Genomic DNA, 26,463 nt, shown 5'->3' with positions numbered 1-26,463 from the left:
TATTGCAACGTTTTTGTAAATAGTTTATGAAAAAAGGCATTGTACTTTTTAATATCACTGGGACTTTATTTATCCATAAGAATTTATATTAAATATATCAATTATTTCTCCCACAAATCAATGAGAGCAAATGTTTTGAAACCTTTGCTTAATGCTGCGTTCAGACCACCAGCGACTGTGTCGCCTCGCTTTGTCACTGGCAGTCTGAACGGGACAAGTCTGACACAGAAGTCTGTCACAAACTATAATAAAAAATATATAATCATATTGACAAAAACTTCAATATTACTGAAGATTTCAATACTGAGAACTCCATCAAATCATCTGAGCTATGAAAGAGCAACACAAATTTCCTCTTTATAGCTTTGAAGTATGCCATTCTGAACATATTGTCAATATTCATAAGCAATATTGTCTTATGATCTACTTATAATAATCATTTAATTCTAAATGCGTGGCATCTTGAAAGAATGATTTGGCCAAGGTCTTCCATGACGTGTGTGCGGGTGCTTCTATTTGTGTGTGTGTATCATTAAGCGCCGCTCTGTGTCCCCTGGCTGTGTTAACGCCTAGCCGTGTGTTAACTGTGTGTTAAACGCATGCAGTTCCTATCCTTGCCACAGTGGTCATCGGCCTGGTGTGTTCCGGAGGATACCTGGTGTGGCGCAACTGGAGGAGACGGAACACCAAGAGCATGAACTTCGACAACCCAGTGTACCGCAAGACCACGGAGGACGATGACGATGAGATCCACATCGGCCGCAGCGAGCAGATCGGCCACATCTACCCTGCTGTGAGTGGCAGTGCCAGACAGCCGTACCTAGCACTGCCACTGGGGGGCGGTATCCCCGACCAGGCAGCTCATTGGTACACTACGACACCTATGCTTTCCAGTGCAAAGTGAACTAGGGGAGACGGTTAATTGGATAGTGATGAAAAGAGAGCGGGGCTGAGACTAAGCTCATCAGAGATGGCTCGTCGTACGACTAGGAGAGAGATTGGCCTTACACTGTCCCTTCCGTCATTCACTCACTCCTTTTTACACTGTTTAGGCTCATAATTCATACTTTCATTCACATGTTTAATAAGTGTAAGGTTGGATTTGTTGTCCACGCTTCCATAGTCTTTTGTGTTGTGTGTAAAGCTTTAAATGCTTTGAAAAGGATTGCGCTCTCCCATTATCCCCAAGTTATTTTCAATAATTCAGTTTAGGGTTGAGCGATGAGCACCTTATATGTCTGGACAATCGTTTCATATATTTATAGACATCTCTGTTTTTCATTAATTTATTTGGGTGGTTGTGATTTATGCGATTTAGCAACCTTAGGCGTAAAATAGCAAATAAGAATGTGTTGAGAGCAGTTGGGCAGAAGTTGGATTTTTGGCAGCTCGTAACTGAAGCTGAGATTTTTGCGCTATAGTCGGCATGTAAGGAACAAGCAGAGATAGAGACATCAGCTGTACAGCAGAAGTGGGGTGAGCCATCCCAGTGGCATAACCGAATTCTCCCTAGTGGCACACACATCACAGCCTTCAAAGTGCATGTGAGCGGAGGTCTACATAGGGGCTATTTCTCAGTCCCTCACAGCAAAAACGAAAAACTACCTTAAACCAGCCTGAGAATTTGTAATTTTTCAAATTCAGTCTGCAAACCAGACCAGTAATGCAGTAGTTGTGTTTCTTCCTCCACTGTTTTTCTTTCTCTCTTTTGTTTTTATATTCATCTGTTCTTCCATAATTCAAATATGATTTCACTTTCTCTCTCCTTGTGTCCATGTGTAACTGTGGTTTTATCTGCTCTCTGCAGCGCGTGGCGCTGGGTCCGGACGATGACGGATTCCCCTGAGGGCGATTCTCGCTCTCTCAGCTTCTCCGTCCCAGAATCCCTCCATATTTTAGTTCTCAGCTTCCATCGATGCCCCTTGGTCTCCTGAGACAGCAATCTTTGTGCACAGCTGAGCAGTACAAACTGGGTTTGTCTTCTGAAGTCCCATAAGCCCTAAATCGATCTAACTTGGGCAATTGTCACTAGTTCTGAAATTAAAATGACTAATATCCATTCCTGCGCTGTCGTAGCAGTAGTTAGTAGTGCTGTTCAATGATGACTAACCTAGTTCATCACTTGTAGTTGCTGACCCTCAGCGGCTTTGAGTCGGGCTGTGACCATAACAGTTTGTTTCTGTGTAGGAATGTCTGCCAGGAGCGCCGGAGGGAATTCTGGGTGATTCACTATATCAGACAAGGAGATGCATAGCGAAATAATGAAATAGGATGAAAAGGGGCTGGAGAGGATTTCATATATAAACACACTCTACAAAAAATATCCACTTTGCATATGTATTTCGCTTCATAATTTGAGGTTACGCATGCATATAGTCGCACAGGAAACAATACACCACAAAGCAGAGCTCTTTTATATATTGTCTTTCAGTATACTTCCAGTGCCAAGACTACTGTTCTTTTATATTGAGTCTTCCATACTCGCTATAATTAGACCCTCCATACAGATCTGCATCTACTGTCTAGATATGAAAGGGTTCACATTCCAATACATATGGCAATACATATTCATATAATTCATATACATATTTATTTCACCAGCTCTGGGTCTTCCAAGTTTCAAAAAAATTTCAGCTCACAAATTGGACCAACTTTTAAAAAAATCCCTGACTATAAGACCGGTATGCCTGAATATATTATATCTGCCTTCTAGAATTAGAAACATTAAATGTTTTCAGTCATTTAAAATGTAATAATAATTGTAACTTAAGGAGGCCGCCATTTTCTTTATTAATGACGTTAAAGAGTTGCACGCATATATTTAGATAATTTAAAGTGCATTTTGTTTAGATTCAAATATGGCTCTCATGTATGGAAGCATATTGCTGGTAATTTACTATTTGAAATGCAATATATGCAAAATAGCACTGCAGTATGTAAATTATGTATTTAATATACATTTTAAATAAAATATGCGCAATATTAGGTGCAAAATGAAAATGCATGCCCCAGATTGATTATATGTGTTTAAGATAGTCAAGCAGAACTGTAGCAAAATGAAAATTGTAATGTTATTTTCCCTAAATGCGTTAACATTGAAAATGCATTTCGAGCTGACCACACCCCCTCCATGATTCCTGCGTCACAGAGTGAAGGCGGAGCCAGCATCGCTCGTTACGGCATTGTTGTGCGGCTGCAGAGCTGATAAAAATAGTAAGTGTTTCTTAAGATTGTTACGTGTAGATGATAGAACTAGTAGCTGCATTGTTAGAACCTCTCGTAGAGAATTCTCTGCCTTGTCAGGCGGCAAGTTCCCTATGCTGCACATTGCATAGAATCTTATACGCCTATTTTTATTGATTCACACAATCGTTCAGAAATAGTCATGTTGTGAGACCACTCTTCAGTGATTTCAGTTATCAGGTTACACTGCATCTGTACACCACAAACGCGACCCAAACGACGCACGTAACGAACGATGCTGGCTCCACCTGCACGCAATGATGCTGTATCGGGGAGGGGGCGTGGCCTGTTCAAAATGCATTTTCAAGTCCACATTGAATTTTGAATCACTCATCACGCTGTGTGTAAGTGAAAATGTTATCCCAAATGTTCAATCTTTTTTACGTTGTTGTTTACTTGCGTTGTTAACGCAATGGTCTTACCACTGAGCTACAGGAAAGCATACCTATAAAGCTTGACTATATTAAACATATATAATCAATCCGGGGAATTAATTTTCATTTTATTTTTGAAACTTAAATCTATCTATTAAAATGACATTAAAACTAGTCTAGGAACTGACAAATGTTATTTAGATTATTTAATTTTTATTTTCATTTTGCACCTAATGTTGCATATATGTTATTTAGAATGAATATTTAAATACATAATTACATTGCCATTTTACATACTGCATTGCCATTTTGCTTATTGTATTTCAAATAAAAAATTGCTACCAATGTGCTTCTATACTCTTAGAGGCGGAGAGGGGCTCTTTTAAACTACCTGACAGTTCACGTGGTATGCTCTAATAAAGGACATTTCTGTAAATATAACCAAACAGCAAGCATCTTGTTAGTGTGTTTCTCAGTATTATCATAATGTGTAAAGTATGCCACAGTGATGGATGATAATGTCTAAGATTATTGATATTGTTAAAGTGGACCGAAGTTTGATGCATGTTAACTTGAAACAGCTAGCCGCTCTTCTTATATAGCTATATTTATGGAGCAAAAACAAATACACCACAAAGGTTTAAAATTATGATTTTGCACATGATTTAACTTAAAGCATATTAAACACTACATACACGTATAAACAACAAACTTGATTTTCACCACAGGGGGACTTTAATAGAAAGGATTTGGGTTGCAACCTTTTGACGTCTGGTGTTTTGATGCCAAACAAAATGGCGGTCTCTGAGATGGAGTATTTTTTTTTTAAATCCTTATTTTTACATTTATATAGTGTTGATGTATTAAGCCATATATGTCTTTGTAGTTAGGGTACTCTTTAAATCTTTCTGTTCAGGCATTTTTTCATCCCCACAAATTGATCTCAGGACATCGGTTTTCACACATAGTCTTTCTTATTACAATCTGTGTGGTTTGTTTTGATGTGTTAGTCAGGGTTGTTAACGGTTAAAAGCCGTTTGTTCACATCTCAAATCATGCAGACACACACTACTCTCACACTAACAAAACTCAGTCCTTTCCTCCCCGTGCTCATCGTGCTTAGGGGAAAACTCTTTACCATTTACAGTACTGACAATTGAATGGCTTAATTGTGTGATAGATTATTGTCATAGTTCAAAGCATTGCTCAGAACAGTCGTCTGTGTGACAGAGTCACAGGAAATGAGCAGTGCCTGAATATATATGCTTCCTGTATATCCTCAAGTACATTCTCCGCAAGACAAACGACTGCTCTGTTATTTCTGTATTACTGACACTAGCTGGTTGGACAGCTGGAACAGGTTTTGATCTATATGATGATCACTGTAAGTCTGGTCTGGTTTGAAAGCCGTGTGTCCACCAGTGTTTTTAATGGATAGTTCACACAAAAAGGAAATGATGTCATGAATTACTCATACTCTATACATTTCTTTGTTTGGTTGAACACAGAGAAAAATATTTGGACGAATGCTTGTAACCAAACAGTTCTTGGACCCTATTGACAACCATAAACGGAAGAATGACAACGGTATTCAAAACTTCCCCAGAACTGTTTGGTGTCCTGCATTCTTCAAAATATCTTCTTTTGTGTTCACCAGAGCAAAAAATATATATAACTTATTTTTTCCAACTATGGTAGTCAATGGTGTCCGAAAACTGTTTGATAATAAGCATTGTTTTAAATATTTTCTTTGTGTTCGTCATAACAAAGAAATGTATACGGATTCCGAACAACCCGAAGGTGAGGTAATGATGACACATTTTTTTTTCTCGGTTGAATTATCCCTGTAACACAGCTGAAAACGCCAGGCACTGAAACATCGGCTGTGGGGGCTGCTTGACAGTTTTATTCATATAAGGCACTTTGGTTGCTATGATACAGAATATTTTCCGCAGTAATGAGGTACTAGTATCTGATTTCACAGATGATTAGTTTCATCAACAAATATTAATACTGTGGTAATCCAGGGATCTCATCTCGTATCGTCATACAGAAAAGGAAAGAAATATTAACTTCTGCATTGTTTTCAACCTTTCTACATGTAGGAAGTATAATTGGTTGTTGTATTTGTCCCGCCCCTTTGGCACTGTGATTGGACAGCTGAGTAAAAAGTGGCATTGACCAGCACAGCATTTTACCAAAAGTTGGAAGGTTTTTCAAAGCTTGGCGAGTCAAAATACAGAAAACAACTTGCACTTAAATGAAGAAAACTGAAGACAAAACATTTTGGTGGACACGTGGCCTAATTGTTTTTAAAGGGACAGTTCACCCAAAAAGACAATTTTGTCTTCTTTTACTCACCCTCTTGTCATTTCTAACCTGTATGCGTTTCTTTCTTCTGCAGAATATATTTTGAATACTGTTGGCAACCGAACAGAGGTACCCACTGACTTTTGTGTCTATAGCCTACAATAAAAGTAAATGGGTAACGCTGTTGTTTGGTTACCAATATTCTTTAAAATATATTTTTTTGAGTTCTGCAGAAGAAAGTAATTCAGGTTTAAAATGAAAAGAGGATGAGTTAATGATGACAGAATGTTCATTTTTGGGTGAACTATCACTTAAATACGTTCTGGCAGAGATTAAAGCTTGGCATGTGTCTCTATGCGTTGAGTTTAGCCAGAATAGGTTGTTAGATTCAAGAACTAGAATTTGTGAATGGCCCTGTATGACTACTAAAGGTCACGGACCGGTACACACGTTTACTTGAGGGTTCATCTTTGTTTCTACCCATCATGTGGGTGGTCTTGCGCTTGGAGCTTCTCTCCATTTCTGCCACCTTGGCTCCTTTCCGCTATGATGCTGCGTTTCATGTGCACCACTTGTAAAACATTCCTCTATGAGGTATTTAAAGTTCATTTTCTGAATGCGGTGGGCTTTTAGACTGCTGAGAGATAAAAGATGGTTAACAGATAGGCCTGCTATTGTCACCATTGTTGTAATTCATTTTCATGAGTTCTTTCATCATCGTTTCTCATGTCAGACGGTTTACATTTCAGTACCAATTGTGAAAATGTGAAACACTTTAGTTTTTGATTCGAATGAATCTCAGACTAGCAATACAGGGTAAGCATCGCTTCACGTGTTTTTAAAGACCGCTTTGTTGTATCGTAAATTATTCTTGGATCGCTCTCGGTTAAACTTTCTCTGAGGCGGTGCGCACATCCGTTCGTCTTTCTGACCCCAACGTCATAGGTGCTGCTCTAGAGTTAGCTCAAGATCTTTAAAACTTTGTTCCATTGAGCTCTCTAGCCTTCAAGGTTTCTACAAACACTTATCTAAGCGTGTTATGAATTATAATTTAGGTGTCCTGACATCAGGTCACAAAGGGTTCTAGAACAGGCTTTTAGACCCTTCGCAAACAGATTCTCTGCATCTCTGTAGATAATAACCAGAGCTTCATGACCGTTGTCCGTCATTCTTACTCTATGCATTCGTAAAGGCAAGTCCCGCCTTCCTATAGCACTGCAGGGACCTGCCACGCTGCTCCACCACCCCATCCACTGTGACTAACATCCGTCATGTCCGTAACCCCTCCTCCTCACAGTCTACCCCATTCCCATCAGCCCAACAAGTAGGACATCGCTTTCGAAAGGGCTAACTTTCTCTCACAACAGACGACACACTGGATAAATGAGCTGGGACCTCTCCTGAAACACTGGATTTTGGTGTAGAACTGAACCTCTTAGGGACTAGTCCGATCCTCCACATCCCTGCTAACATTCCGTATCTGTAACCTGTGGAAAAGATGACCTCCGAGTTTGATTTCCCCTCTGAGATCATGTCGACATGATGTTTATTACTTGAACTGTTTGGGGGTTTTTTGTACGATATGTAGGTTTTACATTTTAGGAGAGGGGAAGGAGTTGTGTCATGTGAGGAAACCGTGTGGTCATTTTTTAAGTTTTGTACGCTGTTTGTTGCACAAACCTTTCCAGAAGCCTTCTGCACTGTGTAAATGGTTACATAGGATGGGGTGACAGTCGCAGTTCAACGAGTCCGAATCACGATATGTAAATATGTTTTAATACAGTGAAACTTTTGATAAAGTTTTAAACATTTCTTGTACAAAAAAGATGTGTATATTAGTCTCCTGGATGAAAGAGTGTAGACCATGGATTTATTTCTTTACTACTTGATTGTAACTAAAATGAATAATCTGCCAAAGTGTTATTTTCATTTTCTATCCGTTTTTTCCTATTTAAATTTAATGTTTGCTTTTTAACCTTAAAACATTGCAGAGATAGGCTGTTTAATTTCTATTTGTACATTTATTTAATAGATAAATTAAATTGTAATTCTATTTAATAGATTCCGCTCTGTGTTGAAAGAGAGGGTTACAGTTTAATTTATTGGTGCCTTGTTTGTGTTTATGTACATTTTCCAATAATGTTATGTTTTTTTTGTGTACGTGTCCGTGGGTGGGAGTCTTTGGGAAAAGGGAGGGGTTTAACGTTAGCAACACTGTACTTACATGAAATATCCGTACTGTATGCCAAAAGGGTCTCTCTCACGTTTCTATGAAATTCGAGCTGTTGATAAATATCTATATATTGATATATTAAATTGTTACAAAATAATTTTTCTCTATCTCCTCGTCTTATTCTTTTGCATTTTAATTGGCTGATTTAACACACCCCTGTGTCCAGCTCTCACTTCTCTTTTTTTGATAAAATTAGATCTTTTGTTCCCTGAATAAATTTACCCTTCCCAGATCCCAGCTCATGTATGTTGCCATGGTTGTTACGTCTGGATCCTCAGAGGAGACGGGGTCTCTGTGTCTGGTAATGGAAAGAGGAATTCCACCCGCTGTGTCACACTGTGATTTTGCTAATATCTGCGGTGAGTATTAGCCTCCAGGGAGACCTAAATTTAATGGGGAAACTCCCAGTGGCTGCCATCGTATTTATAGGATGGGATTTTTATGATGTTGCCATGGCATCGAGAGCAGGATGCATCACTGTTGTTGCTCTTTGTTTGACATCCTTGTGGCCTCACCATGAAATCGTGTTGTAAGACTTGATTATTTTATGGAATCCAGTAGTTTTGTAGAGGATTGACAATGTTTTTTAAGGCCACAACAACATTTTTTGCTGGATGAGTGCATTAACTTTGTTGGTATATGTAGGGGTCGTGTGAACATCACAGCAATGTTCCATAAATGCAAGTCAACTTAAGAACATTGGATAAGTATGATTGACATTCGTGCAATGCCCTACATCCTGTTGACGACACCAATCCTGTTCATCCATGCATTTGATGCCTTTTGTTCCAAAAAATCCTCTGAAAACTGAATTTTTATCTTATCCATCCAGTCTAAGAACAATTTTATTCCCCAATCCATAATTGCTGCTGTCTCCAAAGACATGAAGATTTTCAAGAGTACAGTTATTTCCTCTTTTTCTAGCTGAATTTAAGCATGCCTGGTGACATTTAGCACTTCCTCCTGCTGTGCGAACATCCAATTATTATGCAGTCAGTCCAACTGTGGCAAAGGGAGCTGGGTGTGCCTGTGTCATCTGTCTGGGCAAACGGGGGACAGGGCATTTGCTAAAAGCTATTGAGACTTTATTACTGCTTAAAATGTGTTGTATTGGGGAGTGCGTTGGTCCAAATAAACAAAGATCTGGAGAAAGGGCACAGATCATTTGGCGCTAATACTGATTAGAATTGGGAAATGAGGAGCAGCGTTTGGGATTTAAACCAATTTGTGGTTTGTTATACTCTGTAGCGGATTTATTTACATATCCCTATTTTAGTTCATCTGTGCATCGTATAACACATTTTAGACATCTCTTTTTCTTTCTAACAAATTGCACCCATCCAGTGTGAATACAACCAGCTGTTCCCCATAGAGTCTCTAATAGACACGGCTGCAGGGCAAAGCTGCATTGCTTTTGTGAAGGCAAACAGTCAACTCTGCGTTTAGTATTCTAGGAACATCTCAGCAGTGGTGTGTTCTTCCAGCGCACTTATGTTCTCCTTCTCCGCTTCTGATGGACAGAGGCCTCATCCTTAAAGGGAAACTCCTCCCAAAATTTTTATTCTTTCATGAATTACTGTCAATTGCTAGTCTTGTTACTAGAATTGTCGGTTGCTAACATTTTTACAACTGAAATTTATACTGGTTTGGAACAACTTTTTAAGGGATACTTCACCTAGAAATGAAAATATCTATATGACTTTCTTCTGCAGACCATGATCGATAAGTTGAAGAATGTTGGTAACATTGGTCCCCATTAATGTCCATCGTATGGACGTCACAGCGCTGAGACATCTCAAACTATTTTCTCAGACAGAAGAATCGTATATCTTTAAAATGACATGGGGTGAATAAATTACAGAATGTTCTTTGAATCATCATTTTTTATAGTTACACCATAAAAAACTCACAGAATTTGTATTATAGCTCATAAAGTTTCTGAAAACTATGTCACATCTTCCTCTCTTAACAAAATCTTATGAATTTGGAAATGGATGACTTTAATTCATTGCTATTGCTTTCTTGAGAAGGCACAAGTCTCATTCTTCTGTTCACTGTTATGATCTTCGCACATCTTTTAAACAAGTAGTAATATTAGTAGTGTTATTTCACATTGTATAGAGCAACACTGACACCTGCTGTCCAACCACAGAAGCTCACAAAGTCTGACAGCAACAAAGCTTGGAGACATGAAGTATTCTTAAAAAACCGGGTAACTATAAGGAGTCACAAAAAACAACATAATACTAGTAGATAGTCTGGGTTTAATGAAATAAAGCTGACATTTTCTACAATTTGAAAACACTACATTGGAACTTATTGAAAAGTTTTAATATTTTCCTGAGCCAAGGCTTACACGGTGGACAAAAACAAAACATTCTGTACATTCCATCTTTCTTAAGGTCCAACTTAAAACAGCTATCTTGGAATAATATGACATCCTCAAAGTGAGCCTGTGTCATCTGTCTGGGCAAACGGGGGACAGGGCATTTGCTAAAAGCTATTGAGACTTTATTACTGCTTAAAATGTGTTGTATTGGGGAGTGCGTTGGTCCAAATAAACAAAGATCTGGAGAAAGGGCACAGATCATTTGGCGCTAATACTGATTAGAATTGGGAAATGAGGAGCAGCGTTTGGGATTTAAACCAATTTGTGGTTTGTTATACTCTGTAGCGGATTTATTTACATATCCCTATTTTAGTTCATCTGTGCATCGTATAACACATTTTAGACATCTCTTTTTCTTTCTAACAAATTGCACCCATCCAGTGTGAATACAACCAGCTGTTCCCCATAGAGTCTCTAATAGACACGGCTGCAGGGCAAAGCTGCATTGCTTTTGTGAAGGCAAACAGTCAACTCTGCGTTTAGTATTCTAGGAACATCTCAGCAGTGGTGTGTTCTTCCAGCGCACTTATGTTCTCCTTCTCCGCTTCTGATGGACAGAGGCCTCATCCTTAAAGGGAAACTCCTCCCAAAATTTTTATTCTTTCATGAATTACTGTCAATTGCTAGTCTTGTTACTAGAATTGTCGGTTGCTAACATTTTTACAACTGAAATTTATACTGGTTTGGAACAACTTTTTAAGGGATACTTCACCTAGAAATGAAAATATCTATATGACTTTCTTCTGCAGACCATGATCGATAAGTTGAAGAATGTTGGTAACATTGGTCCCCATTAATGTCCATCGTATGGACGTCACAGCGCTGAGACATCTCAAACTATTTTCTCAGACAGAAGAATCGTATATCTTTAAAATGACATGGGGTGAATAAATTACAGAATGTTCTTTGAATCATCATTTTTTATAGTTACACCATAAAAAACTCACAGAATTTGTATTATAGCTCATAAAGTTTCTGAAAACTATGTCACATCTTCCTCTCTTAACAAAATCTTATGAATTTGGAAATGGATGACTTTAATTCATTGCTATTGCTTTCTTGAGAAGGCACAAGTCTCATTCTTCTGTTCACTGTTATGATCTTCGCACATCTTTTAAACAAGTAGTAATATTAGTAGTGTTATTTCACATTGTATAGAGCAACACTGACACCTGCTGTCCAACCACAGAAGCTCACAAAGTCTGACAGCAACAAAGCTTGGAGACATGAAGTATTCTTAAAAAACCGGGTAACTATAAGGAGTCACAAAAAACAACATAATACTAGTAGATAGTCTGGGTTTAATGAAATAAAGCTGACATTTTCTACAATTTGAAAACACTACATTGGAACTTATTGAAAAGTTTTAATATTTTCCTGAGCCAAGGCTTACACGGTGGACAAAAACAAAACATTCTGTACATTCCATCTTTCTTAAGGTCCAACTTAAAACAGCTATCTTGGAATAATATGACATCCTCAAAGTGAGATAAAAACAATAAATAGCACCATTCAATTCTGCTTTGTCTTTTAATTTAACTGTACTACTCCGTTCTACACAATACACTGTGTACCCTGGCCTCATGCCTCACCAAGCTGATTAAAAAAATAAATATCTATCAAATACAAAAATATGACAATATTTCATATAAAGAGGAGATCTGAAAGAGGTTTTCAGAAAGTGTTAAAGGACTTTCATAAACAACCATTCAACTTTGGTCAAACAGGAAATTCAAATATGAAAAAAATGGAATGCTTTAAAAAAAAATTGAATAATTAGGGCCTGAAATTCTTTAAAAATGTACTAAATACAAAAATTGCGTATTTGTATAATAGTAATTTCATATTTGTAATATTTAATATCATGTAAAGCAAAAATGTTTTCCCACAGTGTTCCGCTAGCTAGAACCATCTTGTGCACACATGATAAAAGCGATCTTGAATGATCTTAACCTACAATAATAAATAATGCTACAGAGTTGACAGTGGTGAAGTGACTGTCTGATATGACTATCTCAGTCTTTCATAAGGATGAGTGGGATATGAACTGACCTGGGTGGCAGTAATATGAGAAGTTAACATGTACTTCATTTGCATCCCTGATATTCAGACACCTCAGCTCCTTCATGCTGAAAACGGGGTATACTTCCCTAGATCAAACCCTCATCTGAAGTCAAGGGTTTAATGTCTGCAGTTTGACCTGTCAGCCCTTTCTCTGGCTGTTTGCTGGTGAGTCAAGCGCTTTCTGCTTCACTGTGGACAACAGCCCCCTCACTGTTGGGATCTGTGTCAGTCCTAGGTCTTTTCAGAGGTCTTTCTGAGGTTTCTTCCTCCTCTTGCCGTTTCACTGTGATATCCATGACCTCTGCACTTGGACTGTTAGTTTCAGTGTCAGGAGGATGAGGGGGGGTGTTTGTTGTAGAAATATCTGGACATGTGGTTGATCCGTTCATTTGGGATGTTTCGTCTTTGACACAGGCAGGGGGCTCTTCTGTGCAATGGCTCGCTATGCCTGTGAAAGCAACAGATATTTCAATACTCGTAGGGTTTAACATTCCCAGGACCTCACTGTTACATTCTGCTAGTGTTTTTCTATTCTATGCTATTCTATGTACATTTATGCTATTGGTTTTTCATTTTAGACAACCCACCAACTAGCCAATTTTGAAAGCAGAGTTGTGCCCCTAGCCATCAATGAGCCACTAGAGGGCACTCTGTTGATTTTAATGCAACTTTACATTAGCCTGACACTATTTAACAGTTGTAAAATTGATGCAATGCATTCTTGTGTATAATTGTGTAATAAGGATCGATCAGACACTAGAAGAAAGGTGTGTGTGTGTGTAAAAATCGAATGTGGCTGACCGTTCTGAGTGGTTGTGCAGCTGTCCGTCTCTGACGCATGTTTGCTGTTGTTGGATGTGGAGGGAGGAGAAGCAGATCCACTGGACTCTGAGCTCTCCCTCTCATCCAAAAGACGCTCCATATAATCCCTGTAATGCCAAACAAACACAAGGCAGGATGTGACCTAAGACGTCTGATTTTACATACACAAATTTTAATGAAAGGGTTCTGACTGGTGACCTTTAATGTGCCACATGGTATTGGAAGACTTACGAGACTCCTGGTCGAAGGCAGTATTTTCTTTTCCCAAGCTTGGTTTGCTGTGCAAAGAAATCATAACGCTCAGATTTCTTCCACATGTAATAAAAGGCCACACATTCCCCTACAGATCTAGTTCTCACCTGAAAAAGTTTCATTAAGTAACAATTACCTAAATGAATGAAATAATAATAATGATTGCAAAGCTGACCAAGAAATTACTCAACATTGTGAGGATTTCAGCGTTTGAATAACTAGCTAAAGATTTACTAATGTAAAGTCAACTTTACTTATGCATGTTTTACAACAAGTACAGTAAGTACACTAACCTTATTGGCTTGTACCGAGCTAAAGTCTTTCCCATATGCTTTGAGGCCTTGCTCAAAACCTCGACACTCTTCTTCCTTCCAAACTGACATCTCCTCTGAGAAGGAGAGATTTTAGTTAAGGTGACACATTCAGAATCTTGACTGGCATGCTGAGCTCCATTATCAGACTTCTCTGCTTTTGGGAGTTTGACTCCCAAATATAACTTTCTGAAAAACAATACTAGACGTCAAGGGATATGAGAACATGTTGTTTTTAGCTTTTGTCGTATCACACACAAGTCACATTTTTATACACAAAAACTCACCTTTGGCAGCTTTCACATTATATTTCAATCTTCTTAAAGCTTCTTCGGCATTAAAATTGCACTTAACCAATTCATACAGAGCCTGAAATTGGAAGAAATTACAATATTTTGTTAAAAGGTCAGCGTGTGATGTAAAGAGACACGGCTCTAAGAGGTGACCTGCCTGTTCATTGTCTTTGATGTGTGATCCATCAGGAATGGCATGGACACCCGTCTCTTCTCCGGTGCGTTTAGAAGCCTCGCCTAAAAACTCCAAAACCTTCTCCTCTGGAAGTAACTCGGGATTCCACAAAAGCTGATCTTCATTTTCATATACTTCATTTGTAAGACACAAAGAAAGAAAAATGACATTAAGACACTTCACAACAGCTACAAGAAAAAGCTAAATATGCATAACATTCTGTTCTGGCACCTTTTTCGTTGTCCTTATATTTGCACAGACCCACAGGAGTTTCTGCTTGATACATTGAACCAACCATGATTTCCTGTGAATGACAGCAAAATGAAAATGGCAACGTCTGCATTTCTGAAAAAGCATCAATTCTACGCTTTCAACGTCCTGACATTACCTTCTTCCAGTCTTCAGATGGAATGTAATCTTCATCTTCAGATTCTTCCTCAACATTTCCTGTAATAAAAGTAAACATGTTGAGACTTTATGTGGCCTTTAACCCGACCTGAGCTCAGAATCTACATAACCATCTACCAGATCTATAAGATGCGAAGTGTACATCATGCTACAATGAATCAACACAAAAAAGGAAGCTAAAAATGTAAACAAATTACATTGGTTTCACACAATACAAATCTAAAGTCTGCGAATCAAATATATTTTATTGTATTATATTTTAATAAACATGCACCTAAATGGTCCGTATTCTTAAAAACTTCAAATAAAATAAAAAATTCTAATACCTTGTAAATAGTTGGATGGCTGAGAGCGGATAAGTTGAGCTGTACTGTGAGAAACGCTGCAGGATGGGGTTTCATCACTGGATGATTGACAGTCTTCATTGTGATCAGAAAGGTCTTGCTTTTCCTCCTCCTGACATCCACAGAGAGGATTTGCCATTTTAATGCAAATTGTTTTAAACATGTGACGAGATGAAAGTGACTTGCATTTCAGATAGATCTTTACTTTGAGTTTACTGTTGCTGCTGCATGTATTCTCTGAGGAATCCTCATCTTGAACATCTCCATCCTCTTCCTCAGGAGACCCAACAGAACTGTAGCCATACATCTTGAGAAGCTCATGGATGGGCATCTCACCCTCCTACGAAAACCAAAAGTAAAGTAAATAATGCATCTGGTACGCTGAATGTAGCGATTATATTACAGACTGTAACTGATTATAAAAAAGAAGCTGATGGACCGTACTCGAGTGAGATCATCAATTTCAGCATTGAAGTTGGTCTCTCCCTCAAGCTTTTCCTCTTCCTCTAGTGTCTGCTCATCATCAAAGTCATGGACAAGCATATCTGCTGAAGGATCAAAGTCCTTGTCCTCATCCTGGACCACCGGACCATTTCCTCCTTAACACAGTCAGTTCCAAAAAATACACAATGTTCTTCCTTAATGGGCAAATTCTACATGTCTGATAACCTTCCAATGGACATTTATATTAAATATGTCGCATTAAAAATATAATATAATAAATTAAATACTAGTGTAATATAAACTGCAGATGATTAGCCTTGAGTTTAGGGTACAATAAGCAACCTAAATCAATTTAACAACTGCAAGTAATAACAAATATCATATATAATACAAAAAATAATAATAAATATAAAATAATTGAAATCTTTACCTTCCGTGCCTGGACCACTTAAGGGGGGCTGAAAAAATAAAAATATAATTACGCAAAACCTTAATATTTCAAACTTAATGCGATAGTTCACCCAAAAATTTGAGTTCTGTCATCATTTACTCACCTTCAAGTTGTTTGGAATCTGTATAAATGTCTTTGTTCAGATAAACATAATGAAAGATATTTGGAAGAATGCTTATACCCAGACAGATTTGGCCCCGATTGACTACCATATTAGGAGAAAATACAATGGTAGTAGTCAAAAGTGCACCAGAACTGTTTGCTGTCCTACATTCTTCAAAATGTCTTCCTTTGTGTTCAACAGAACGAAAAGAAAATGATTAAGTATTTTTTCCTACAATGGGAGTCAATGGGGGGCAAAATCTGTCTGGTTATAGGCATAACGTTACTTTTAAATGTCTTTCTCTGTGTTCATCAGAACAAATAAATTTACACAGATTCGGAACAACTCGAAGGAAGGTAGATGGTGGCAGAATTTTTATTTTAGGGTGAAGTATCACTTTAAACAACAACATCAATAAGGCAATATTATTAAGCTAATATTATGACCTGATAAATACTGACATTTACAGCCAACGGTAAATATGCTAACCAACATTTTTTCAAAATAATGTTATTTAAAATAACACGTTAGAGTGTTTAATAATTCGTGATGTTAGTGTTTCTTTGTACATATGTATGATAAATAACGTGGATTTGAGTTTGGCGCTCAGGCAACAAGTTAGCTGCTAGCTGCTAGACATTCAAATTGGGCGCGCTAACCTGTTTACTAATTATTCAGGGCTGAATGTTGAAAAACACGTCACCGTGGAAACATATCAAATGAATACTGAAAGTTACATTTATTACAATATTGGTTTGACGGTTTGATTTCATAATTTGCTGTAATTTGTAATGTTTCTCTTACCTCCGCCATAGTCGCTGTAGATTCTGTGAAGCTAGCGATGAGTGCTTATTCTGTACTATGAAGACGAGTACTACATAATAAAAGTCCTGTCACGAACTCTGCACGGGCAGATTTTGAGACACTTTTATTCCGACTAAAACTTAGAAAACATTTGTAGACATGAGAAAATATCACTACTTTTGAATACAAACAATATATACGTATGAAATGTGATGAGGTTATTTATTTTTAGTAAGCAGCGAATTGAAAAAATATGTTGTTTTCCTAATTGAAGTTTCTAAGAATCAACTCTATGTCCAATACAAAAATAACACACAAATTTGAAAAAAGATGACTGTTTATTTACTGTGGTTAACAAATGTATAAAAAATGAAATGGTCAATATGGAGTTGAGGTATTTTAAAGTTAAAAACACTTGTTTCTCATCAGATTTTTATTGACAAGAATAACAAAATGTGTTTTTACTAAACTGAAATGAAATCAAAAGTCAAGACGTGCAAAACAAAATATCACATTTAATGTGTTTGCAATAACAGTAGGTCTTTGAATAGCATCAGTGCCTATGAAGCCTTTCGATAAAATGAGAATTTTAAGCAACAGTAGTTCTAAAATTGGCATTAATGAATGTGAATAGACGTCATTTAATAATCTCAGAATGCATATTTTTCAGGATGTATAACACACAAAAACTGAGAATAAACATGTGATGTCATTATCAGACTGGCATTTTGAACTGGTCAAAAAAACAAACATCAGACTTAAATATCCCGTACATTCTTTTTCTGATGTATTCCAAAAAACAGCCACATTTGACAAAGACGGATCGAAATACTAAGATGTTCTGGTACTTTGTATTATAATTACGAACAAATATCAAATGTGTCAATAAAATCTGTAAACTGTTAAAGTGCGATTACTACACCATTTGTTTTAAATGAACAGACCATGATTCCATCAGTACAAAACAAATGGAGTTACTCCAAACCTCTCACATTCAAAAAAAGCAGTTCAGTTTCAGGTAATATGTCCAATTTCTTAACACTGTGGACACTAAGAAAAGCTTTCAAGCATATTTAGATTTTTTACGTACCATACTTTCTCTTGCTTATCTTTCAGGCTGGGAATGAACATTCCTGACACTTGTGAATATAACACTTAAATGTTCAATTTGTGTTGTAACAGCGTACCAGAACTGTCGAAAAAACGTTTAAACATCATAGCAAATACCTCTCTCTTTTTGCAACGAAAAACATAAAACTGTACTAAAAACCTAAAAAACTGCCATTAAAATAAATAGTAGCCGTACTGACTAATTAAGCACTCTTCAATAGGTAATACAACAGCTGTTTCAACACTGACAACTGTCATTATTCCCAATTTGTGTCAATAACAGCTCATCTTAGAAAAGCAGTTTGTTTTAGGAAAGAAGCTATTCCCAGAAACGTTCAAACACAGAGAGCACGATTCCTTCATAGGAGTGAAACAAACAATTCCAGTATGTTCCTGCTGTATGTTTCCTTTAACAAGATGTTCTCCACAGTCAACATCATCTTCATGTCCAAAAGATCTGCCAGACACAAGATCACTGGCTACTCCTTAAAAATTGAACGACGCCATTCTGTGAAAGTGTCCGAGCACCAGTCAGTCACACAGCCACTTTCCCTTTGACCTCCAGTTTGTTGGCGTTCTCGCTCTGTTTGGTGGTCTGCTCCTCAGTGAAGGTAATGTACGAGTAAATTAGACTGCCAGCAATACTGAAAAAACAAGCAGAGGCATTCAGATCATTACCTTTAAACTGCATCCATACACCCATCTGTTTTGAGAAAAGTTTACTTCTTACCTGATGTTCAGACCAATGAAGTTTGCCCATGAGAAAATGTAATCCCCCCCGAACACCATTCCAATGTATGTCACTAATATATTCTGCAGAGACAGAGAAGTCACATGAATATAAAAAGCAAGGCAAGCTGTGCTTATGCATATCTGAGAAACAAACAAAAAAATCATACTTTTAGGCAGCCCACGATGGTAGTAGTGAGCGCAGAATTATACTGAGTGCAAAGTACGGTGGAGTACATTAAAACAAACCTGCAAATGTGAAAACATGAGTTTAAATTAGAAACATGTTTAGCCATTATTTGCACAATGTATATAATAGCAAACAATGAACAAACAACTTAAAATAAGCTGTTGTTTATTTACAATTACTCACCCCATTATACAAGAAAGGACAAATTGACCTATAAATAGCTTGTCGGACCAACCGTCATAATCAAAAGCCTAAAGAGAGAAAAACAAAAAAAAGAGTAAGCAGTCAGGTGAAATGCATTATGGGAAACAAATGTATCACTAGGGATGTAACGATTCACTCAGCTCCTGATGCAATTATCGATACTGATCTCATGGTATTTTTTTTTATTATTTTAGATAAGTTAATACAAATATATTTTACGTCAAATAACAAAACTAAATTGCAATTTTAAAACAAATTTCAAATCAAATATAAAAAATGTATAATACAAAACTATCTTTGTTTATAGTTATATAAACAAACTAAGACTTTCTCTGTGCTTTTCCTTACTTTTACTTTCAGAAATATCAGCATATCCACGTTTTCCAAGTTTGCTGTAAACAAAGCATCCCCTGCTGTTCAAAACATGCATCACGGTTCATTCAACATCTTAAGCGGCTTGAATCGTCACATATTATAATCGTCTCACAGTGAATCGTTATATCCCCTTGTATCACCCAATAATCATTACAAAATACCAAACAATTGTAAAGGAATTACCTTGAACCGTTAAATAAACAGTAAACAATAATTTTCATAATGTAATGTAGCAAAAAAGTAGTCTAAAAAGTAGCTTATATAGCTTTGAATAAATAAAAACATCCAAAGAGCTCATACAATGTTAAAAGAAGAAATCAAAACATCACTAGGATTTTTCCCTTGCAGGAAAATCGAATAAACAGTCTTTCTATGCTCTTTTTAGCATCTTATCAATTCCTGTTTTTACTTAAATTGTCGTTGGTGCGTGTTGTATTTATATTTCACTTAACCCGCATGAGAATTCATTTGGAAGCAGATCGAGGCCCAACATTTTAACAGTCTCTCTCCGCACCAGCAACATCGCAATCACACCAGATTTTGATTTGATCTAACTTTCTTAAACCATAACTTCATAAGTCACTACGTTCACTCTGCTAGTTACTGTCTAGTATAAAGGCGGCTTTGTGTGAGAGAAACACTGGCTCCTGTCCTCATTGCTTCCTGGAGCAGCGCCTGCCAAATAAACCGAGGCCTCGTTGTGAACATACCAACTAAATAAAATGAGGCATTCATGGAGCAGGGCCCTGTCATCCTAACCCTCCAAACAACCCAGCCTTGTGCTCGTGTTGCTGTTACAAAATGACCAGGATAAGGAGCAAATTTTTTTCCTTCTCTAAGAAATCCTTCTCTTATTCCTTCAGAAAGAAACATTTAGGCAGGAACAGTCACGCTGAAATTTATGTCAGGCAGCTATGACTTCAAGATAATTTATGACAACTGTGCACAGTCATTCCAAAATGGCTAATGGTGAGTGTGTGTGATCTTTGGCAATGCGGGCTCACTGCAGCTGAACAGATGGCGTTTGTCGTTGCCAGATCATCTACGGGTATAAAGTCTTGCTGAAAGACAGACCTCTTAGGACTGACTCATGTCCCAGGGTAATTTCAAGTCTGGTGTGTAGAAACATCTCATTTATAACTGCGCAGTACTACCTGTTCTCGTACTAAAATATCATTTTAAATTTAAAACACGCCAGCTTTTCATTTAGTAAATTTGACGGCAACGCCTTGGAGTCATATGCTTTGCATAATAATAATAAGACTCGTAAGCACTTTGTTTTGCATAAAATTACCCTTACCTTATCAATGTCCCCAGTGACATGTGCCAAAAGTAGAGTTGGAAGAATCATAAATAAAGCATTGTAATAGAGCAGGCCATACTTGCCCAGCTCCTACAGGGATGAAAAAACAAGGTAAGACACAAATCAGGTATAAAACAAACCTTAACACTTGTGGTACGCAAATTTTTCTCAATGCGCAAGATTGAACGTACGCTTAAAGAGTTTGTCTTTTTCTTCAGCGCTTTTTAAGTTTAACACTTAAAAAATATTAAGATGAAAATCTAAATATGTCTAAGGGTAAATGCTAATACATGCAAATAATAGTCCCTATATATTCATATTTTGTATCCATCATAAATCTAATGCAACTCCATTTATTGTTAGGCAAGTAACATTCAGTAAAGAAAACTTTCAATGTTGCTGTATCGGTTTTACAGATTACTGCAGGTATTTTATACTCCATTCCATACAACATATCTTGCATATTAACGCATTACTGAAGGTTAAAAAAGTCAGTCAGTCAATAGCAGTGCATCAACTGGAGGAAGCATGAGAAAGCACTTTCTTCAAGCTAATGACTACAGTCTACATCTGCTTGTTAAGGAAGCCCTCAAGGTCTGTTTGAGGAATCTCTGTCCTACATGTTTGGCTTTACTTACCTTGGAGTCAAGTTTCTGTTTCACAAACGCCCCATTGGCAGCAGTTAAGACATCGTTCATCAAAATGAACACATACCCTTGCAGATCAAAGGCCAAATCAGCACTGAAGTAGAAACAAAACACAACTGATCAAACACACATGGTATTAAAAATGTGCATGCATCATACAATTATTGTTAAGTCTTCCTTGTACAACTTTTATGATGCATGCTAAGCTGCTATTGAAGCATGGACTTGGCAAACACAGCGTAACAGTAAATATTTAAGCAACACTGTAGGGTAAACCTTACAGGGAACGTTCCTTTGTATATGTAAACTGATAATACTGAAATAAAAAGATAGGCATGTTTATTCTGTAATATCTGAGATAAGGTTAAGCACTGTTTGTTAAATAATGAATCATTGTAAACTTGTACAATATGCCTGTCTTTGGACATTTACCTTGCTGCAACAAAGGCCCCAAGTATCATCGTAAATACTGTGAGCTGAACTGGTCGAGAGAATTTCTTCCTGTAAAAATATGAAATAACAGTTATTATTAAACAATATATTACTTGGATGTGCGGCATCTGGAACTGGTAATAATTGGTGAAATTTTACTTACTTCAACAAAAACCCCTCTGCAAGCATAGTAAATAAAATAGAAAACCTCCTTAATACTGTAAACATTGGCAGGCTAGTGGAAGGAAAAAAAAGCTATTAGATATCCATGAGCAAAATTGAATTAAAAAATGTTTAATGAAATGCATACAAACATTCATTTAGTATAAAACTAAGACAGATATATTCATTAAAGATCTTAATGTAACATGCAGAGAATCATACTTGAGCCTTTTTGTTCCAAAGAGTCCTGTTATTTGATTTCCTACATAAAGAAGAGGTAGAGGAAATGTCTGCAAATACAAAGAAAGCAGTTATTAGGCAACCAACATCAGTGTGTCACACGCAGAATCAACACCCCCCAAATGGATTACATTTACACCATTGTCGTCCTGTGGCAATAAAAAGAGACTTTTAAACTTAACATAGAAAGGTGTGTTTCAAATCAACTTTAAACGAAACGAAATATATTATCCATTTGCAGTTTAAAAAGATTACAATCTGAAAAAGTCACAGCATTTTTTAAGCCACAACTTCTTACCTTCCGCGGTATGCTCCTATCAAACTCAGGGAAGGTGATCACCCGGAGGGCCTTTCCCACCCGTAACACAAGTACTGTTGCCAGCATCTGCACAGGAATGTTAAATATGTCTATATGGTCCTTTGTGCAGTTCAGAGAGGAAAACTTTTCTCAAAAAACATTAAAGTCTGAAAAGTTTTTCAAACGCACCTGACCAATACCAACACATATTGATGAGGGGAACCTGTTTGGAAAAGAATATATATTTTAGCAAAGATCCAGATCTGTTTTTAATAGCTAGTGTATTGTTACATCGAAATTCTTTCAATTCGAAATGAATTATTCAACATTACACATGTATGTGTGAACTATTGATCATAAGACTTTATTATTATTATTATTATGACACTATTGACTGACAGACCGAACTAACAACATATATTTTAACTTATTTATTTCAATTACCTTAATTTAAAAAAATAAACATAAAAAGTGGTACACTGAAAACAATGCTTTTAGGTTAAGACACTACCCATTTAAAAGGTGTAAATAATGGTAATCACATGGCAATACCATAGTACTAGTATTCATGTGTCATGGTATTTACATGGTACTTTAAAGGAAACTTTCAAAGCACACCGTGGTATCACAATATTACACGTTATTCCATGTTCATTTTTTTCAGTCCCCCCATTGCATGTTTTAACAATCCCACACAAGCCCCCTAAAATCCCAGCCAGACTGATAATGCCGCAAACTTACTTGGCAACTATTCCATATATAATCATCTACAGACAGTTAAGATAAGCCTAAACATATCAACTTCGATGCTCTTACCTGTAATTGGTCAGGACGCTTTTATTCACTATCACTATGAAAAAAGAGCTGATTCCGTAAAAGGCTGCGGCCAAAAGCTTTACGAGTACCGTTAGACTTTGGTCCGCCATCCCCTCCTCTTCATCCCCCTCCTCACATTGCTTCATTCTGAGCCAAGCGCCTTTCTTCCTCCCCACGTTGACGCCTCTGAACTTCCGCCATGTTTACCATTCTACGTATACTGTGACGACATTCTCATTTGCATGTGAAAGAGTGGCGCTCTCTTTCGCCACCCTGTGGCCACACGTTTGCTCCGTATTCGTGTTTCTCAAAGTGATGCTGGGGTCCACTAGGTGGCCTGACTTCAAATCGTTAGAATAAGAAAACAACAACCATTCAAATGAAATAAAATAAGAAAAAACAACCATTTAAATTAAATAAAACTAACCGAACACATATTGGAGGGGAGGGGGGTGGGTTATAAATGTTGAGATCCACAGAATAAACAGGCCTGTGCTAAAATCAGTAGCTCTTCCTTTCTATTTTTAGGTTGAAATGAAAACAAGACAATGTAATAAAATAAAATAATGAAACTTTATTTTAAATTTAAATATTTTAAGCTATCTTGAATTATTGTAAAGGAATTAACAGTCATACAACAAAATAATTGTATTAGCCTATAGTTTAAATCTATAGTACATTTTAAATGGTGTCTTTTATAAGCATTGAGCAAACACCCTTTTAAACAGATCAGCAAGATCGTTTTAATGGTAATATAAATCACTTGAATTTAAAAACAACATTTTTATTCGCAACTTTCAGATGTTGGAATGTTTATTGCATGTGACCACTGTACGTGGTGGTTAGACTTTGGGATTTCACTGTCATTAACCGAGCCCATGGTTTCTGAACATGTGTTGCTGTCATCCACAGAGTGCGACATATCCATACTTATTTCTGGAGCCTGATCTTGGAATGCAAGTTTTGCAGAGCCATTGGGTCTGGACAGGCTCTCGTCATTCAACCCAAAACGCTTATCATCTGTAACTTGCGACATCTCATAGTTATGTGATATGTTTGTTATTTCCCTGCACCAGAATTCCTCATGAAAGTGTTGCTTGGCATCAAAGTCATGCCTTTGATCGCTTAGTTGGCTTTGTAATGCTTTGGAGATTACTAGGAAATCAGTTCCATTCTGTTTGGCAACACTTTTCTGGGATTTTGGTGGTGTCACATGACTGCAGCGGGTAAACTTCCCTGTAGTTATTTTGAGAATGTCTGATGGGCTTCTCTTGGCATCTTGGTCGGGATTAATGCCGTTGACAACCGGACCAACATGAACCTGTGGAACTGGTGGACTTTTGGTGGCGTTGGAAATCCCTCCTGGTGAGGCAACATCATGGCGACGGTTGTTGGGGTATTTTGTCACATTTCCATCCGTCAAGAGCAAATGTACACTACGGGCCCTCGTTGTTTTGTTACCAATATAAGGGAATAAATACTTTTCTATTCCTATACTTCGCTGATTTATTCTCTTGCTCAGTGTGTTTTGCATGGAATCTGTGATTCTTATGACGGCAGAATGGGATTTACTGTTCGGGACAAAACAATTCTGAAGCAAGGGCTTTGGTTTTTCCAGAAAGTGGAATCCTGGGCTTTTGAAGGGCTCGTGCTGGTACTGATCTGTGATGTATATCACAGGGTATGTCTCACTGACTATCTGTGAAATCATGAGGAAACATTTGACCACCAGTTCAGTTGTTTACAGGTTCATGCACATATGCATAAGTAAACACAATGTATATTGTAAGCGTTTACCGGCAGAGCTGTGTAAACTGTGGCAGGTCTAGCTGTGAGAACTTTCACATTCTGTCTCTCCAGCTCATCATCAAAGCAAAGTGGAACATGCTCAAGAACAAAGTCCTTGTTACTGTTCTTTACAGGAGGACTGTTTTTGGTTCTGAAAAAACGTCAAAGACACGTCAAACTAAATCGAACAACCACAGTTATTAAAAATATTCTTCCTTTTTGACATAAAGGAAGTTGATGAAGAAAATTATATTTTGGGGAAAAAAGTTGATCAAGAAAAAATGTAAGACGTGACTCATTTAACATCTTCATGTTAATAAACCCACCTTTTGTAAGGCTCACTAGTACAAATTCTGAGCGTAATTCCCCGATGAAACTGCCGAGCGATGACTTCTCCAGTTGAGCTGGGTACTATAAAGGGGTCATCTCCTTCTAATAACGCACACATTAACCATAAAACAGTGTGACAGTCATTTAACTTTAGGTTATTTCAGCAGAGCACATGCGATTTAACACAGATTAGATATGACTTAAATACCACAACAAAGAAAGTCATTGTTTGATGTTCTCACAAGAAACAGACTCACCTTTAAATGCACCGAGGATCATGTTTTTCTTGTTGTCTGATGAGCACCATTGAGTTGTTTTAGCGTTAGAAAGAGCACCACCCACCAAGGCTGCACTGCTGGCTTTTTTTATGATTTCTAAAGTAGGCATATTTTCCACCTAAAAAGATTTCCACGGTCAGTAAACTTTAAAGCATTATTGCTGACCTTTACAGCAGTCCCTTTCTGTGATTCAATCACTTTCTTTTTCACATTTTGTGATGGTAACCATTAACGACACTGATACACCGCCCCCATATTTTGCCTTTTTATAAATCATTGCAACAGTGTTGGTTATCAGTTTCTTGTCGACTCAAGTTAAGACTTTTACACTCTCGGAAAACAAAAGGGATTTCATTGAAATAGTTTGAGTCTTTAGTGGTTTAAACCATGGTGTGGTAGATATTTTGATAAGATGAAATGTTTTCATCAGAGTTAATGAGATTGATGGTCTGTTTTTGAAGAAAATCATTCAAATAAGACAGAGAAATAATATAATGAGGTCTGCCTGCATAATACAACACCTCTTTCGACCACTCCATCT

General features: G+C 37.3%; 3 protein-coding genes across 6 annotated transcripts in view; 1 reads left to right on the top strand and 2 right to left on the bottom strand.

Annotated features, from left to right (window-relative positions):
- lrp8 (low density lipoprotein receptor-related protein 8, apolipoprotein e receptor) overlaps nt 1–2,315 on the top strand; it is a 126,842-nt gene extending 124,527 nt beyond the window's left edge. The window contains exons 18-19 of one of the 3 annotated variants that reach the window (XM_079460014.1): nt 624–793; nt 1,808–2,315. In XM_079460014.1, the coding sequence (XP_079316140.1) occupies nt 624–793; nt 1,808–1,846 (209 nt within the window). In that variant the 3' untranslated portion in view covers nt 1,847–2,315. Of the gene's footprint in view, nt 1–605; nt 1,590–1,807 lie in introns of those variants that run through there. The other 2 variants (XM_079460013.1, XM_079460012.1) reach the window with 2 other exon arrangements.
- A 9,585-nt stretch (nt 2,316–11,900) lies between these two features.
- Nucleotides 11,901–17,117, bottom strand: mier1a (mesoderm induction early response 1a, transcriptional regulator). 2 transcript variants are annotated; one of them, XM_079461114.1, is made up of 13 exons: nt 17,021–17,117; nt 16,093–16,120; nt 15,663–15,817; nt 15,424–15,558; nt 15,201–15,330; nt 14,855–14,913; nt 14,698–14,770; nt 14,449–14,600; nt 14,286–14,367; nt 13,981–14,075; nt 13,667–13,713; nt 13,415–13,542; nt 11,901–13,061 (listed from the first exon to the last, which is right to left on the bottom strand). In XM_079461114.1, the coding sequence occupies exons 1-13, from the start codon at nt 17,027–17,029 to the stop codon at nt 12,784–12,786; spliced, it is 1,371 nt and encodes a 456-aa protein (XP_079317240.1). In that variant the 5' UTR covers nt 17,030–17,117; the 3' UTR covers nt 11,901–12,783. The 2 variants fall into 2 exon arrangements, with proteins under 2 accessions (XP_079317240.1, XP_079317239.1); XM_079461113.1 differs by having other exon boundaries at nt 13,667–13,794; nt 17,021–17,089.
- A 204-nt stretch (nt 17,118–17,321) lies between these two features.
- Nucleotides 17,322–23,746, bottom strand: slc35d1a (solute carrier family 35 member D1a). The gene is made up of 12 exons (XM_079460606.1): nt 23,527–23,746; nt 22,900–22,933; nt 22,711–22,797; nt 22,395–22,462; nt 22,174–22,245; nt 22,011–22,079; nt 21,570–21,672; nt 20,929–21,021; nt 19,233–19,300; nt 19,030–19,108; nt 18,861–18,943; nt 17,322–18,774 (listed from the first exon to the last, which is right to left on the bottom strand). The coding sequence occupies exons 1-12, from the start codon at nt 23,670–23,672 to the stop codon at nt 18,666–18,668; spliced, it is 1,011 nt and encodes a 336-aa protein (XP_079316732.1). The 5' UTR covers nt 23,673–23,746; the 3' UTR covers nt 17,322–18,665.
- Nucleotides 23,747–26,463: the final 2,717 nt, after the last annotated feature.

This window comes from Barbatula barbatula (assembly GCF_947034865.1).
Source record: "Barbatula barbatula genome assembly, chromosome: 7".
NCBI classification, from domain to species: domain Eukaryota; kingdom Metazoa; phylum Chordata; class Actinopteri; order Cypriniformes; family Nemacheilidae; genus Barbatula; species Barbatula barbatula.
This window is presented reverse-complemented; position numbering and strand designations above follow the sequence as displayed.

Excerpts from the sequence above, each read along its gene's own strand:
- mier1a (XM_079461113.1), bottom strand. Across the intron at positions 14,601-14,697 it reads ATATAAGGACAACGAAAAAG|TATATGAAAATGAAGATCAG; the intron begins GTGCCAGAACAG and ends TTACAAATGAAG. Across the intron at positions 13,543-13,666 it reads TGCCTTCGACCAGGAGTCTC|GGATTATATGGAGCGTCTTT; the intron begins GTAAGTCTTCCA and ends TTGGCATTACAG.
- slc35d1a (XM_079460606.1), bottom strand. The coding sequence starts at position 23,672 with ATGAAGCAATGTGAGGAGGGGGATGAAGAGGAGGGGATGGCGGACCAA. Across the intron at positions 22,798-22,899 it reads TATGTGTTGGTATTGGTCAG|ATGCTGGCAACAGTACTTGT; the intron begins GTGCGTTTGAAA and ends ATTCCTGTGCAG. Across the intron at positions 22,246-22,394 it reads TTTGGAACAAAAAGGCTCAA|CCTGCCAATGTTTACAGTAT; the intron begins GTATGATTCTCT and ends TCCTTCCACTAG.